The sequence below is a fragment of the Heterodontus francisci genome, chromosome 37 (assembly GCF_036365525.1).
Source record: "Heterodontus francisci isolate sHetFra1 chromosome 37, sHetFra1.hap1, whole genome shotgun sequence".
Lineage (NCBI taxonomy): Eukaryota > Metazoa > Chordata > Chondrichthyes > Heterodontiformes > Heterodontidae > Heterodontus > Heterodontus francisci.
Genome location: NC_090407.1, coordinates 4,212,856 through 4,230,050, shown reverse-complemented (window position 1 = coordinate 4,230,050; position 17,195 = coordinate 4,212,856). Strand labels below are relative to the sequence as shown.

At 41.1% G+C, this 17,195-nt stretch overlaps 1 protein-coding gene across 3 annotated transcripts in view; it reads right to left on the bottom strand.

The window, feature by feature from the left end:
• Positions 1-950: 950 nt before the first annotated feature.
• Positions 951-17,195, bottom strand: part of LOC137351960 (NAD kinase-like) — a 111,696-nt gene continuing 95,451 nt past the window's right edge. For all 3 annotated transcript variants that reach the window (XM_068016862.1, XM_068016863.1, XM_068016864.1), the window contains 6 exons: positions 16,260-16,362; positions 14,494-14,651; positions 11,473-11,572; positions 8,826-8,983; positions 7,331-7,413; positions 951-6,687 (listed from right to left, as the gene is read on the bottom strand). In XM_068016862.1, coding sequence (XP_067872963.1) covers positions 6,543-6,687; positions 7,331-7,413; positions 8,826-8,983; positions 11,473-11,572; positions 14,494-14,651; positions 16,260-16,362 — 747 coding nt within the window. In that variant the 3' untranslated portion in view covers positions 951-6,542. The remainder of the gene's footprint in view (positions 6,688-7,330; positions 7,414-8,825; positions 8,984-11,472; positions 11,573-14,493; positions 14,652-16,259; positions 16,363-17,195) is intronic.

The following is a 17,195-nucleotide window of genomic DNA, read 5'->3' as shown; positions in this document are numbered from 1 at the left end:
CTGTCAGCCACTCGCTCCCCCCCTCGCCACTTCTCCACTCCCCCCATCCCCGCTCTGCCTCTGCTCCCCATTCCCTCCCGCAATTACCGTTTCTCTCTTCCCTGCACGGAGGAAGCAGGGGAGAGAGAGAGTGACAAGATAGGGAGGGGAGGGAGACTGTGAGCGGGAGGGAGTGGGCAGCAGAAGCAGGAGGGAGCAGGGAGAAGAGGGGAGGAAACAGGGAGGCAAGGGGAGGGTTGGGAAGAGAAGCAGTGAGTGGCCGAGGCAGGGAGCGGGCGGCGAGCAGTCGGGTGCAGGAGGCAGCAAAGAGAAGCACAGGAGCGGGATACTGTGGGATGGACGCAGTGTTCGCAGCTACTGGGGATTTGTGTTTCATTTGATTTTGTGATAAATTGAGCAGTGCCATCTTTACTACTGGCAGCTGCCTGAGACGTTGCAGTGCAAGAGGCTGCATTTGCGCATATGCAAGAACTGCACCATCTAGTGGTTGCATTGTCAGCAAACACAGCCTTTTCAAAATCTATCTCTTTGGTCAACACTTGTCCTTCAACTGCTATTAAAATCTGTTAATTCCCCGTGAAACACCTTGGGGCGGTCATTGCATTAAAGTCACTTTATAAATGCAAGCAGGGTTGCCAACCCTCCAGAATTTCTCTAGAGTCTCCAGGAACTGAAGATTAATCTCCTGGACTTTGCTGAGAGAAACCCAGAAGAAAAAAACCGAGGCACATTGAGAGATTTTTTCAACTTCTTTGAACACTTTAATTTATTAGTTATAAAAATGGGGATGGGTGAGGCTGTTGAAAGGTCATGTGACGAAACCTCCAGAAATCAGTTGAGTTGGGAACCCCAAACTGTAAAGGATTGTGGAACATTGGAAACAACCTTGTAATTTTACGTGTGAAATCAGCAGAGTGATCAAAATATAAACCATCAGAAACCTTAATATATAAAATGCAGGTTAATTTATTTAGTAAAAGATTTGAAAAATAGTGTCCTACATAGAACAACTTTACTAATGTTCAACAAATATCAAGTTTTATAGACAGAAAGCATCATGATCCCAGTTACAATTCAGAAACCACTCGTTCAATTTGCTGGTAATTCAGGGTTCAGTGTTTGAACTTTTTTTTTTTTTAAGTACAGCCCTACAACTCTGCTCCTTAGTTTAAAAAAATACATCCCAAAAATAGAGTAAAAACAGAGAAAGGAAACTTCAGAAATACTGGGATATTTCAAACTGGTTTTCAAAAGGAACTTAAGTTGTTAGAAATAGGTTACAATTTGCAAAACTCAATCAAATGAAACAGAATCCAAAAACAAAAGAAGATTAAAAGACATTTAAATTACAGTCAGCAAAAATCAATGACATATTTACATTTAAGTAGAAATTCTGATGCCATAAAATTGCACAGCTAGTGATATATTTACAAGAGGCAGTTGGTTTTAATGTGTGTAGTTTTAAATTCTATACAATTTTAAACATATTCCCAGATCCGCAAGGACTCCTCTTAAATATTCTGATGTATTGTGTGAAGTTTATACTGAGCCCACTATTGAGGGAACAGCCCATTGCATTCCATACATACATACATTAAGAAAATAAGTGGCACTGGTTAAGAATTTTTAATAAAATATTGTGTAGATTTAAGCAAATTTGGAAAAATGGTCAACAGCAAGCAGTAAAGGCATGCTCATCCTTTGTAAAAATTATAAAACTTTCTTGGAACTCTAATTCAGTTTTACTGTTTAGTTCAACAACCAAGGAAGAAATGTAACCCACAAAAGGAAAAACTCATCTTCAAAGTTCACCATGAAATATTACAAGTTCAGAGGGTCAAGCAAATAACATTATCAGCATTCCATCCAAGGCATCTAAGAGGTCCGATTAATAACATATAGACCTTCTCAATAAATTAACACTTAACAGGATACGATCAAAGACGATTCAACCAGCAAAGTTTTGGAAGTTAAGAAAATCTTTTGAGTCAAGACACACTGCAGGTAGTACTCTAATGTAACCTCACTAGCAAACCATGAAAGTGCAGGAGTGGAGACACATTGCAACCTTGTCAAGACTGGATGGGTTAAACACACACGCACACACACACACACACAAAACTCAGTTTTCATGGCTTAAAATGACAGCAAAGTGCAAAAAACATTGTCGGAATGAGAGAGATCTAGTTTTTGGATTGGGAGGATCCAACATTCTGAGGAGGCTGATGAACAATCACAGAAGCTGCTTTAACCTGATTATCTAATGCAAACCTACCACAGTATAGATTTCGGGACTAAACACATAGTGTTCCATAATCTCTTCCCTATACTACACCATGCAGGCATTGAATTAATTCTCTCCACTCCCCCAAATCCATGTTAGGAATCAGAAGTTTTCATAAAACAAAAACATTCACTGCAACCCACAACAACCAGCGTTGAAAAGACAAAACAAGATCTGCATCAAAATAAATGCATTTATCTTTGCTTTGATCATTTCTATAAAGACACCTTGACGGAAAATTTTGCTTGGAACAATAATACATTGTGTATGAACAGAGATGTCTCTCTGTAAACGGTGTCTTTGCCATTATGAAGAATGTGTTTGTCCAACTTCAAAACAGCTCAATTTGCGGTTGGCATTCATTTCTATCGAATACTTCCACATAAAACTCATTTCACACAAATATGCCACAAGACAAGTAGTTGAGTTATTACATTGTACAACATTTTGAAACTACACAGTTCTTGTGATACACCCTCAGTATCAAACAACGTACAGTACAGGAAAGCAGGGACCCACAGAGTAAACACAGAGTTTTCACCGGGTTGCAAATGGAGATACCGAGTTACTGTTCATTGATGGTACAAGGAAAAATATTAAATGTGGAAATCTGAAATGCTGGAAGCGCACAGCTATTTGATGAACATCTGAAAGCAAAATAAAGTTTAATGTCATGGACGTGACCCTTCATTAGATCTTGGGGAGTTTTGTTGAACAGCCGCAAGTAAACCATTAACTTATCATTCTCTTTCAGAGGCTGATCAACAGTTCCAGTATTCTCTGTTTTTATTGGTCACTGATAGAGTTTAGAATCCCAGTGTTATTCAGGGTGATAAGAATCCCAAGGTGCATGGAGGTTTCTTAAAATAAAAATAGGTTTCTTCAAAAATGGAATATATAGTCAGGTATTTTCCTAAAGTGCATTTGATTTATACCAGAGATTAACATCCAGACAGTTGTAGAAATTGTGAAATTGTAAAAAAAAAAAAGGCAGAGATATAAAACATTGATCTACAGTAGGTAGAATAATCATTAATACAAATAAGACCCACATCGGTTGCAGGGCTCAGTGTAAATGCTCTGTGTGCTGCAGGTACTCTTCCCATGCAAACTAAGAGGATGTCAGCTTCAACTCATCAGTCTAAGCTCAGTGAATTGATCTCACCCAGTGCAACGAGAACAGGGTGTGTAGATTGTCCTCAGTGTCTGTGAACTACAGAATGAAAGATAACAAGCAGAATTCCTGCTTCCAATAGTTATCCAGTGAACTGTGTTAGAAAGAGCATGTATATGAAAATTAGGGAAGGACAGAATCAGGTGCAATCCTCCCCCATCCCCATGTGGCTGAATAATGACACTCACCATCTCCCCCATTTCCTGCAGTACAACAGTGATGACAAAAGTACTTCATTGGGTGTAAAGCACTTTGGAACTACCAGAGGTCGTGAAAAGTGCTGTATAGATGCAAGTCTTTCTTTTATGAGAGATACTGGTTTGGTGCTAGCACATAAGTGACTGTACTCAGCACAAGTCTCTCTGATTCAAGTGGCACCCAATGTAACGTCTGATATATTAGTAAAATACATTTTACCTGCCCACTTAAAATCTGCCTTCTCCAGGGCACCTTCTATTTTTAAAAATAAAACAGTTTGAACTTTTCTACATCAGCAACATAAACTGAAATGTGTTTATGGAAGGTTAAAGCGTTTAAAATAAACTGGATTTACTTTTCTGAATATGTCATTTTTGATCCAGGCCTCCATCCGGAAAAGGGTACTGAGTGCATTAAAGAATGTAAACTCAATTTGGAGTATTCTGTGCCAGCTAACTCATCCCACTCTGAGTACATGTTTTTGGTTACACAATAAACCTGCTCCCCACGTATAACCGAACAACACCTGCAGCTTGTTGGGAGTTAATTAAACTGTTTGAATAAACAGGGGATTCCAATTTATCCTTCAGAACACAACACACTGATATTTAAATAAAAGCAAAATACAGCAAATGCTGGAAATCTGAAATAGAAACAGAAAGTGCTGGAAATATTCAGCAGAGATAACGTTTCAGGTCTGTGACCTTTCATCAGAACCCAGCTCACAGACCTGAAACGTTAATTCTGCTTCTCTCTTCACAGATGCTGCCTGACCTGCTGAGTATTTCCGGCACTTTCTGTTTTTATTACACTGATATTTAAATCTTGTTTTTCAGCTTTCACACAACATTGGCTGGGATTTGCTGTAAACCAAAAGATGAGAGAGTGTCATTCAGAATTAAAACCTTTCATTCCTCCAAATCAGAAGTTATTGTGAAGACAGTCAGCGACAGAGAATTAAAGTGGTGCCCCATCTTGCTATATACACATACTCAAAACTGAGTAATGATTTAGAAGTTGTGCATTTACCTAGAACTGTGCTGTAAAATTCTATGACTTAATAATCTCAGAGCATTAAGGTTGGTTGAACTGCATTACCTTCTAAAAACAGCTATAGTGTGTCAAAATCCAAAATTATTGCAGATTCCCATTTATCATCTCATTCTATTACATTCTGAACACTGGAAGTTGATGGGAAAAATAATCCTTAATAGTGGACTGAGAGCATTCGCACCTCACAGAGGTTAGAAGAATGAATTCAACCATAAGCAGCATCACATGAGAACTGTAAGTGGAACCCCTGCTGTGTAACATTCAGCTTTGTTTGGCAGCTCTGTGACATACAGGCTTGAGTACTTAGCAATGAGGCCGATATATCTGTGATGGACAATCCTTGCAATGCAACTCATACTTCCACACAATCAATCCAGTCAGCCAGCAGTCTCTCAATTTTTACACCAGTGTGAGCAACACACTAAAGGTGTTCTGATAACTCAGCCTTTTCCACTCTCCACTGGGTACCTTTAATCATTGTGCTAAAGGACATTACTCCAACTATCATCTCAAGTGCTGGCAATGCTCGCTCACTATGTATACATTTTCTTCTTTAAGTAACACACGAGGGATCCATACCGGGGAGAAAGTGCCAATTAATAATTAACAATATTTTAAAATAGGCATAGAGAGATTTGTTTAGTCTCTGTAGATCAAATACTCCTGACCCGGGCTCACGGGAACCCCACAATCAGCAGCTTTAATTGACATGAGACCAGCTGATGTCGCATTCAGATCTCAATACAAATAAGAACATGGGACAAAACAGCCAGACTGCGTTACAAGCAGCGACTTAAGAACTTTTCATCAATAAATACTGGAAGCAGCAAAAGCAGAATTGAGACATGTATGGAAGCAAATTATCGTTTAACCCTTCCATGATTGGCATTACATTTGTTCTGTTATCTCAAAACTTTACAAGATTTAAGGTTTTTAATTAAACAAATATTCACATCATACTCTTCAATTCTCAAAGAATATCTTCTGACATTCAAGAAAAACAACTTGTTTAAGCGATAACGAACACGCTGTGATTACATCAGAGTTTTACAAAGTCAGGAATTGTTTTACCTCTGAGGCAAAATTGAGCATAAAACAGGTGCTGACTGGGTAAAACTCCGACGTGTACACCATGTGGAGGTCAATGTTGGTGTCAGATCACAGGTTCATCATTATTGTTTTATAAAAACATCACTTTCAATAGTAAAAAAAAGGTAGGAAAAAAGAGAAAACGAGGCTAGCAGGAGGAGAGAACTGGAGTTTGTACAGAAGATCTGACAGGGATGTCCCAGGTGTGAGTGTGTCTGGGAGAGGTGGAAAGATGTCCCACTAACAGCTGCTGCCTCAGCTTTGACTGAAAACTGTTTCAGGAACCGATCAGCACAGAATCATTTGGAACAACCGACGCAAACAGCAAACTTGCATCCTTGAGACATTTCTTTCAAGCCTTTCGATATGATACAATCATTTGATAAATATCACTACAATTCTTATTCTTTAAACTAAATTAAAATGTTAGAGCACCAAATGCTGCAACATTATCGATATAATCCCCCCTCCACCCCACAAGCGATCTTGTCTGTATTTGGTACTTCCAAACATTTGACTCGTGATGTCTTTAGCTGATCTGCACCAGTTGTTAAAACCTCAACATTTACCAAATGGCTGGGAGGGGGAGAAGAGAAGCTTCCGTTCGACTGCTCAAGGGGCACAGGAAAAAGAGATTGTTGTGATCTGTAGGAATGCTCTTTGCACTGTTGAAGTTTTAAAAAAACACCATTAAAGATGGATTTTTACAGGAAGGACGCGGTGCCAGACGATGCCTTTCCATTCTCAGTAGTCCTCCACATCAGTGAGGTGGCTTTGCTTCTTTCTCACATTCCAGTGCAAACACTCAGCCAGGCTATCGAACCAGTCATTCACCGGGTCCCTGAAGCATATCGATGGGACCGGGTAGCAGGAGGTAGTAATAGCAATACTGTTTTAAAAAAAGCAAATTCACACGAATAAGTATAAACCTCTCTTGCGCTCTCCCACAGTTACTTACACTACTCTACATAACCACTCCTCTCTGACCACCCTCATCTTCTCAGTCTGTTTTGGCTTCTGTCACCATGAGGTAATACTAACTGTGCTGTCAATAAGCCAGTTCAATGCTGCATAGAGCGTGTGTGAGAGTAGTTCCAACTGATGCCAAATTGGACCAACACGCAAATGAAGGAGATCAGCAGCTTAAAAATTATAACAATTATCTGTGGAGGAGGCTGGGGAAAAAGCGATTTTATTCATTTAAATAAAATTGTTACATTTGGAGAGACTATAAGATCCTCGATGGTACAAAACCATCTTCATAAAAGTTTCTGTTAAATCTTTCACAAACTTCAAAACAAGAACAATGTCACTCATGAATTTCACAGCTTCCTTCACTTACAGAATTATTATATTCAACATGCTGCACCCTTTTGCATTGATTCAGATTTACTTGCTGTGTCACCAGACCAGTTAACTCACTGTACGCCAAGTTAAAAACCACCCTTTAATCCCGTCTGGGCAAAATGAGGATGATTTGCCTGCAGAGCAACTGTCACCAGGTGCACCCGGTGATTCCTATTCCCACTTACCTGTCGCCATGGCAGATCTCTTGTCGCTTCCGTCCATCAAATGAAATCCATGCTGTATTCCTGGCATCAGGTGACAGCATAATCTGAAAATACAAGCCCAGGGTTTAGGATCAGGTTGTTATCTAAACTACTTCCATGATGTCACCACGGGTCAAATCTGTTATTTTGGTTTTGAAAGACAATGGCTGCTGATTGGTGCCCTGTCTGAAACAGACCACAGAAAATATTCACGACCATGTCAAAGATGTTCCAAACGAGGTAAGGATACAGAATAACTGGCCTAACAGAAACTCAGAACATGACTCAAACTCTGGTTGGTTTCTGCACCGTCCTGTCTGAATTTAATGTTTGCCACAATGGGAATAGTTTTGCTTAACTCGTGTATATTTTGAGGAATTATGCATCTGAATGAATGCAGTTTAAGACACTTAATTCCTTGCAACACAACTCGGAAAAGGTCACAGGACATCACTGGACCCAGTCCCCTGGCTAGAGGTTCCCAAACATTCCCAACTTGGGCAAGGGACTTGTTGACATGCACAACAAATCTTGTAAAAGATTTTTTATGCTTGCCCTGGCAAGTACAATTTGCTGCCTGTGAACTTTACATCAAAGTCCTGGGAGGTACTGAGAATATTTCAATAAGCATTTTCCAAGGGCATCTCCACTGCATTTTGCTGAGGACAGGTCAGACCCCAGAAATTGTCCGGTCAGTCTACTGAGCAATTTGAGATAGACCTGTGACCTTTAGTATGGACGAGAGAAGTCCTCAAATGATAGTTAAATATGAGAGACAAAAAGTGAAAAAAAAAAAATCACAGGAGCTGTGTAAGTCAGGGGAAAATTACTTTATTTTAAAATTCTACACAAAAGTATTCGGGGCGGAGAGCTGGGAGTACTGAAGGGGTTAAATGCAGTCTTAAAAAGGTGCATTGTCTTCACAATCTGAGCTGTGTTGAGGGCGAGACAGCAAGGCAAACTTGGAACATTCCCAAACAACAAAAGGGAAAACCAGAGGGGAAATGTTGACCTAGTGATCGCCAGGACCCCTCAGCTGCGAGTTATGGGGGGGGGGGGGGGGGGGGGGAAATGGGCAGTCCAGCAGCAGGCTTGGGACTGTTCTCTCAGCTCCATGGTGTCAAATCAAGCAGGATAGATACCCTGATGACAGAAAAATGATACAATGGGGAAGTATTTATACTGAAGTCCTACCCACGACAAACTTTCTTCTGATGCTTTATCACTTTACAGTTCACTTGATTGAATATTTTGTTTAAGACATTATTGATAAAGACAGGTTTGCACAATTCCTGAGCTGAGTTAACATGACTAAAGTTAGACACACTGGCAATTTTCAGTGGGTAACCAGACATAACGTGCAAGTGGGAGTCGCGAGGCCGTGCCAAAGCAGAGCCAAGAGAGTTTCAAACAGTCACGACCAAAAACCTTTTTTCTGGGGAGTTTTACAATAAAATAACCTGGAAGATTACGTTACCTGGAGCTCCACTCCTGCTGGTACAACTATCGGTCTGAAGGATAAGGAATGTGGACAGATGGGGGTTATCATTATGGCAGGAACATTGGGGTGAATCATGGAAGCTCCTGCTGCTGCCGCATATGCTGTGCTCCCTGTCGGCGTAGAAACGATCACTCCTGCAACAGTAAAGATCCAGTTGCATTAGGTGGCACTCGCCAAGGCTCCTTCGACAGCAGCTCCCAAACCTGCAACCTTTTCCACTTAGAAGGACAAGGGCAGCAGATGCATGGCAACACCACCACCTGCAAGTTCCCCTTTCAGTCACACACCATCCTGACTTGGAACTATATCGCCGTTCCTTCACTGTCGCTGGGTCAAAATCTGGGAACTTCCTCCTTAACAGCACTGTGGGTATACGTACCCCACGTGGACTGCAGCGGTTCAAGAAGGCAGCTCACCACCTCCTTCTCAAGGGACATTAGGGATGGGCAATAAATGCTGGCATAGCCAGTGACGCCCACATCCCATGAATGAATAAAAGTGTAAAATCAGAGATTGGGTATCTCTGTAATGAATCATCTGCTGCTGAAACCCTCATTCATGCCTTTGTTGCCTCTAGACTTGATTATTCCAATGCACTCCTGGCTGGTCTCCCACATTCTACCCTCCGTAAACTTGAGCACACCCAAAACTCTGCTGCTTGTGTCTAACTTGCACCAGGCCCTGGTCACCATCACTCCTGTGCTCGCTGGTCCAGCAACGCATTGATTTTATCATTCTTTCTTTTCAAATCCCTCCATGGCCTCACCCTTCCATATCACTGTAACCTCGTCCAGCTCCACAAACTTCTCAGATATCTGCACTCCTCCAATTCTGGCCTCTTGAACATCCCTGATTTTAATCGTTTCACCATTGGCTGTTGTGCTTTCAGCTGTCTGGGCCCCAGGCTCAGGAATTCCTTTAAGCAGCTCCTCAAAACCTACCTGCTGTCACCTATTTAAATATCTCCTTACGTGGCTCGGTGACTCATTTTGTTTGATAAACACTCCCGTGAGGTGCCTCGGAACATTTTACTATGTTAAAGGCTCTACATTAATGCAAGTTGTTGCTGATTGCTCAGTTCTTATTACAGTGTGATTGATCTGTGTTTAAATCCAACTGAAGAGAGGAAAGTCTGTTATTTCAATTGGCTGTAAGGTTCGAGTGAAGTGAACTTGGTCAGTCTCAGCCTATTTCACTGTAGTCACCATCACAGGTTAAAAAAATGACCATTAATTTGCCACAAGCACAGCCCTTAGGAAATGGCTGATGTGAAAAACAAATTAACTGCACACTGGTTGGGGGTCAAGGTGCATTATTACAGCAAAGTTTTATAAGCTTCAGTCTGCATCAGGCCCAGGTTATGTCCATGAAAATATCTGATATTGACATTTTGCACGAAAGTTGGCTCATTTTCACACAGAAGTTAAAAATCCCAAGAAATAATGCACCTTAACGCCAACCATGTACCACTATAAACAGGTGACTGAATAACTTACCTACAGCAATTTGATTATAAATTAATAGGAAATATTGCTCAATGGCAACTCAAAATTGACACTTCACTTAATATATATCAAGATCAGTAATATATATAGCAAGATGTTTAAGAAATAGGAGCAGGATTAGGCCATTCGGCCCCTCAAGCCTGCTCCGCCATTCAATATGATCATGGCTGATCTTCTGCCTCAACTCCCCCTTCCTGTTCACTCCCCATATCCCAAGATTCCCTTCTATCATTCTCAGTCTTGAATATACTCGATGACTTAGCATTCACAGTTCTCTGGGGTTCGTTCGTTCATTGGTGACATCTTCTTCCCAGAAAGTTGACTGCCATAGATCTCCACCTCTGTCTGACCTTTGCTGCCCTTACACATTCTGCACAGGTCAACTGCATCCAGTCCATTATAGCTGTCATCCATTTTCTTCTCTGCTTCCCTCTCCTACATTTTGTGTCAAGCTGTCCTTCCAATAATTGTCTCTGTCTACCTTCTGCTCCAATGATGTAACCAAAGTATTGTATCCTTCTCTCTTTGATGTTATGTACTAATTTTCCCTTTTCTCCAGCACTTTATTAGTCTTTCAGTCGGTGTAGGATATACGGAACGTCCTCCTATATGTCCGTATTTTGAATGCATTCAGCTTATCAATAGTCTCTTTATTTGTGGCCCATGTCTCCGAGGCATTAACATAGATGGCAAAATGTAACACCTTAGCATTCTTTTCCCAAGATTCAGGTTCAGTTTCTTTGGTGTTAACAAATTCAAAAGATTCACAACCCTCTAAACGAAGACATTACTCCTCATCTTAGTTCTATCTTGAGACCCCTTATTTAACATATCTATCTTTAAACAGTTGGTGCTTACTTCCTGTTATAAAATGTCTTGTTACAAATTTCAGTTAACCTAGAAGTGATTGAATTCCCAATCTACTGCCATCCTGAAGTTGAAATGTGTTCTCAATTACTGGCCTAAACTCCCAGCATCCCCTGGAGTTCACTGACAGTGGGGAGGGGGAGGAGATCTTTAAACTTTCAAACTTGAATTGGTCATTTTTCAAACAAATACTCAAACATAAGGTCATTGCAGTATGTTATTTTGCAGTCCGTATTAAACTTAGAACCTACCATCTCCTTGCACGGTTGTTATAAGACGGCCATTCAGAAACAAATCTACATTAGAGAGATATGAGGAAGGACCTCGGTCGACCACCACCTCATTCAGGACCTAAGCAATTGGAGCAAAAAAAAAAGAGTTTGTTACTCATGTTCCAGAAGGTTACTCTATATGCTCCAGAGATTGGGGAAGCCACTTTCTGACTTAAGTTCACAATTTTACTCCAGTTAGGGAGTTGATTCGAGTTGCACTGAGTTGAGAACAGCTAATTCCCCAAGAGCAGGAAAAAAAAGTGAGGATGGGTGGTTGGTCCTCCAAACAACCTGCTCCAGAATGATCCATGATGCTGCAAAGGCCTGGGAGCAGATTGTAAGACATGGCACATAATGGCAGGGGTGGGGGAACTCTGAACAAGGGGAAGGAAGAGAACAAAGGAAAAACAGTTATCAAAAAAAAATTCTACAAAGAACTTAGCAAATTTTATTATGTTTTTTGACAGTAAATTGAGCAAATAAATGTGCAAAGACCATTTTCTTTTATTTTATTCATTCATGGAATGTGGGTATCACTGGCAAGGCCAGCATTTATTGTCCATCCCTAATTGCTAGGCCATTTCAGTGGGCATTTAAGAGTCACATGTAGGCCAAACCATGGCAGATTTCCTTTCCTAAAGGACATTAGTGAACTAGATGGGTTTTTACAATGATCAACAATGGTTTCATGGTCACCGTTAGACTAGCTTTTTTTAAAAATATGAATTCAATTAATATATCTGGAATATAAGTTTCAACTTCTGCCATGGTGGGATTCGAACCCATGTCCCCAGAACAATACCCTGGGCCTCTGGAATGCTAGTCCAGTGACATTACCACTACACCACTGCCTCCCCCATGGCTGCACAGGACAGTAGGGCAAAGGCATACAAGAAATAAATATGGTACCCAGGGGAAAAAGCTGCCCAAAAACATGCATTTTTAAAAAATGTGTTAGAATAATATTGTTATAAGAGTAGCAAAAGACTCCATTCAGCATCCATATTGGACAGCCAACTCTTAAACGCATCAACTGTTTCCTTAGAGAATGCTTAAATGCACAATGGCATCAAGAACACAAGAAATAGGAGCAGAAGCAGACCACATGGCCCATTGATCCTGCTCCGCCATTCAATACGATCATGACTGATCTTAGGCTTCAATTCCACTTGCCTGCCTGCTCCCCATATCCCTTGATTCCCTGCGAGAACAAAAATCTACCTAAGCCAGCCTTAAATGTATTCAGTGCTGGAGCATCCACAACCCTCTGGGGGAGAGAATTCCAAAGATTCACAACCCTTTGAGTGAAGTAATTTCTCCTCATCTCAGTCCTGAATGATTGGCCCCTTATCCCGAGACTGTGTCCCCGTGTTGTAGATTCCCCGACCAGTGGGAACAATCTCTCAGCTTCTACCCTATCAAACCCTTTCAGAATCTTGTATGTCTCAATTAGATCACCTCTCATTCTTCTAAACTCCAGAGAATATAGGCCTGATTTACTCAGCCTCTCATCATTGGACAATCCCCTCATCCCAGGGACCAATTTAGTAAATCTTCACTGCACTGCCTCCAGTGCAAGTATATCCTTTCTAAAATGTGGGGATCAAAACTGCACACAGTATTCCAGGTGCGGTCTCACCAAAGCCCTGTACAATTTTAGTAAGACTTCTTTATTCCTGCCCTCCAATCCCCTTTGCAGTAAAGGCCAACATGCCATTTATCTTTCTAATAGCCTGCTGCACCTGCATGTTAACTTTGTGTGTTCCTTGTAAGAGTACCCTCAAGTCTCTCTAAATAGCAACACTTACCAGTTTTACACCTTTTTAAAAAATTCTGCTTTTCTATTTTTACGACCAAAGTGAACAATTTCACACTTTGCTACATTAAACTCCAATTTCCAACTTGTTGCCCACACACTTAACCTGTCTATATCTCTTTGCAGCCTCTCTATGTCCTCCCTGCAGCTTACCTTTCCACCGAGCTTTGTATCATCAGCAAACTTAGATACATTACTCTCTGTCTCTTCATCTAAGTCATTAATATAGAGTGTAAATAGCTGAGGCCCCAGCACTGATCCTTGCGGCACCATTCACTGCCTGACAACTTGAAAATGCCCCTTTTATGCCCACTCTCTGCTTCCTGTCTGTAAACCAATCCTCTATCCCTGCTAATATATTACGTCCAACACCATGAGCCCTTATTGTGCCTATTAATGTGCCACCTTATCGAATGCCTTTTGAAAATCCAGGTATACTACATCTACTGGTAACCATTTATGTACCCTGCTAGTTGCATCCTCAAAAAACTCTAATAAATTTGTCAAACAGGATCTCGGAGCTGAAATGGCATGTGTTTTACATTCCTATCACATCAGCAAAGCAGCTGGCAAAAGAATGTCTATGTGATGCCAAAAAAGGATAATGAAGTGGAAAAGCTAGGTTCAAACTCAAACTCAACACAGGCAGCTTTGAGAACCCTTTCCAGTCCAGAACACTGCCCTTTCCCTCCTTTGTTGGGTAACTTTTATTTCGCTGAATTTGATCTGCAACTATACAACTAGCCAGCAAAACTTTACATCCTGGATGTTAGAAAGTTGTACTTTAATCTTAGGACTGCCTGTGTGGACAAGTTACAAGCTGAATTTTACGTTTTATTTTGATGTAGATGTGAGCAGGTGCTTATATCAAATTGGAAATGTACTTCATTGGAATCTGATGGAGACTGTAAGTTACCCATCCTCTTCCTCTGCCCCCCACCCTGATCTTTGGTATCAGAAACAGAAGAGAATGGGTGTGTGTTACTGCCAAGCCTTCAGCGGGAGTGGAGTGAGTGGCTCTGGATAATGTTCATTTGAATCTCAAGACCATGTTGCCAAATGCAGTAACAGTAAAAGATCAAACCTGAATCCACAACTCAGGCAGCCCCACATGAGGCTGCTCTGGTCTTGCTTCAACACAAAATAAAACCCTTGCCTCTGACTCGTGCAGAGATCAGTCTCACCTGGTACTGCATTGCTCGCCTCCCCAATTCGTTCTCTCTGTGCTTGCTCACAATCAGTCCGTTCTCTTCCACCCCATGCTCCTGACCACCCATCTTCTCCCGGTTTTCTTTAATCACTTTGACTTTGAGACGGCTTCTCAGGATGATGGCTACATTCCCTGACAAATGATTAACACATTGAGAAATGTTTTACATCACCCCCCCCATTACCAAACAGCAATTGAACAATTTCATTTAGTCAGTGACTTAGTAAAGCCCAAATCCAATTTGACTATGAGACAGACGGGCAATAGATTTCAGAAATAGGCTTTAAAAACCATATTGCAGTACATACACAGGGTGAAATAATTCCACATCAGTCAATTTCAACTATAGCAAGCAAGCATTTAACAGCTGTGTCACCACTTCTTCCTCTTAAATCTCATGTGCTCATTAATCTTTCAACTACCTCTTGCTGGCTCGACCAGGTTCAATCGACTCACAATGTTTTGAAAACAAGGTTCAGAGTTGGAAAAAGAATACAATTATATTCGAACAAATATTATGGGCGAATTTATTTAAGGCTCCAGTTTAGTCTCGGGGCTTTGCTCTTAGCAACTGCTTGAGCACAATTTTCATAGTTTGTTAATTTACAAAGCCAGGTTGGTTAAATTACTGCTTCGGAACTCTCTCTGCTAACTGCCTATTCATTTACATTCCTTTCCTCAGCAAGAATGCAATAAACACAAGAGTTGGGCGTTTGCTGATTGCTTTCAAATAAAGGAGATAAAAAAACACATGCCACTACCCTAACTGCTTATTCTGAGAAAGGGCGAGTAGGGTCACTCCAAAAGGGTCAACAGTCATCAAAAGAATTTAACTGGCTGATGTTTGCTGATGACGTACAAACCTTCAAAAGCACCAGGTCTGAACTACTTGTGGCCCATCTGCCCTAACATTGCCTAACATGGCTCGGTGTCAAATTTTGCTTTATAACGCACCTGTCAAGCACCTTTTATTATGTTTAAGGCGCTATATAAAAACACAATCTGTTATTGGATATGTACAGGGTGAATTCAATCTCAGCAGGAACCTGCAATCAAAGTTTAGTGTGGGACAGAGAAAGAGAGCTGCAGCTGTATACAGCTGTCAGGGTTACTTCCCTTGAACACACCTCCCTGCTGTATCCATTCGTCCTACAGCCTAATGAGCTTTGGCCAAATAAAATAATTGGTTTTAATTCTTAGAATAGCCTCATTTATATTACAGACAAGTTCTGAATTCAGATCATGATGGATAAATGCAGTAAGGGCCTGCTTGGATCTGCAGATGAGACCCGAGCCGAGCTGAGCCCGACAGAACCCCATCCGACCCCGAGCCCGACCTGACCCAGGTCCTTCCATTTTTTCCCACGTCCGACCCGACCATCTGTTAACCTACCTTTCGTTTTTCACTTTGTTCCTTACCTGCACCAGCTTAAAATAACTAACAAAACCACCTTTCTAGTCCAAAAAGTAACTTAACATTAAAGTCACTTACCTGAGGTGGTGATAGCGTGTACAATCCGGCCTGACCCGACCCGAGCCCGAATGCCAGACCTGGAAGTGATCGTCGGCGGGTCCCGTCGGGTTCGGCTCGGGTAGCAGGCCTTTAATACGCAGCATCTCCAGAAATTATTTGGATTAATTCATTTAGATTTAAGCTTAATTTCTGAAGATGTAGTTTGAGTATGCATTGCTTCAATTGTAAAATCTTATGCATTGTATTATAATTAAAATAGAAAATACCTTCAATTACTTGCGTGACTTGTGACTGATAGGTATCAAAGTTAAATGGCGTTAGGAAGCCCAGAGATCCAAGATGAAATGCCATGACTGGTGGTACACTACCCTGTTAAAACAAAACAGAACGTCAACAAAGTAAACGCTCTCGTCCAGAACAAACAGCATCTCCCTTCAGAATAAATGGCTTTTTTAACAAAAATATTGTAAGTGGTGTTACTATTGCACAACTGCACACTCCTTTAACCTGTCACCATGGCGACCAAGCTCAGGAATCTGATATTGCTACATACTTACTCAGTTTATCAGTTCCTTCATAAACAATAAATCAAGCAGGGAAGAGACGTCACAAAAAAGGTAGATTGAAAACTAGAGGAATGTGCTTCTGGGAAATGCAGGGAGCATCTTCAGAAATAGTCCAATCCAGCTGCCCACCCACTTCCCTATACTACACACTGTAAAGATAACAGCCTGGATTTTACAGTGGTAATGACATTGTAGTGGTCAGGATTCAGCATCATGACTCCTCTGAAACTGACAGCAACTTCTGGAGTCCGTACATGTGCAGAATATTGCGGAAATCTAGAAGTTGGTGCATGTGATTCTGCGCTTCTCCACAAGGTTGCTGTTGATGTCCTCCCACATTGCAATCAATTAGAAATCACTGAACTGATGAGAACTTGCCCTTTTATATTCCGGCTTCTAGCTTAATCCCATGTAAATGGCCCAATAATTTATTTCACTCCCTGTAAAATGATTAAAAGTGAAAAATTCAGCGCACTTTACTTCCTAGTTTGCCGTCTATGAGAATGCTTCAATGTGATTGGCTGCTTGCCCTCCTTGATGGTATCACTGTTGCTGGACGCCTGGAGATGCTCCTGATTTGGTACCCAGATTCAAATTAATGTCGGGAAAGGGAAAATACACACCACAGAGATAGCT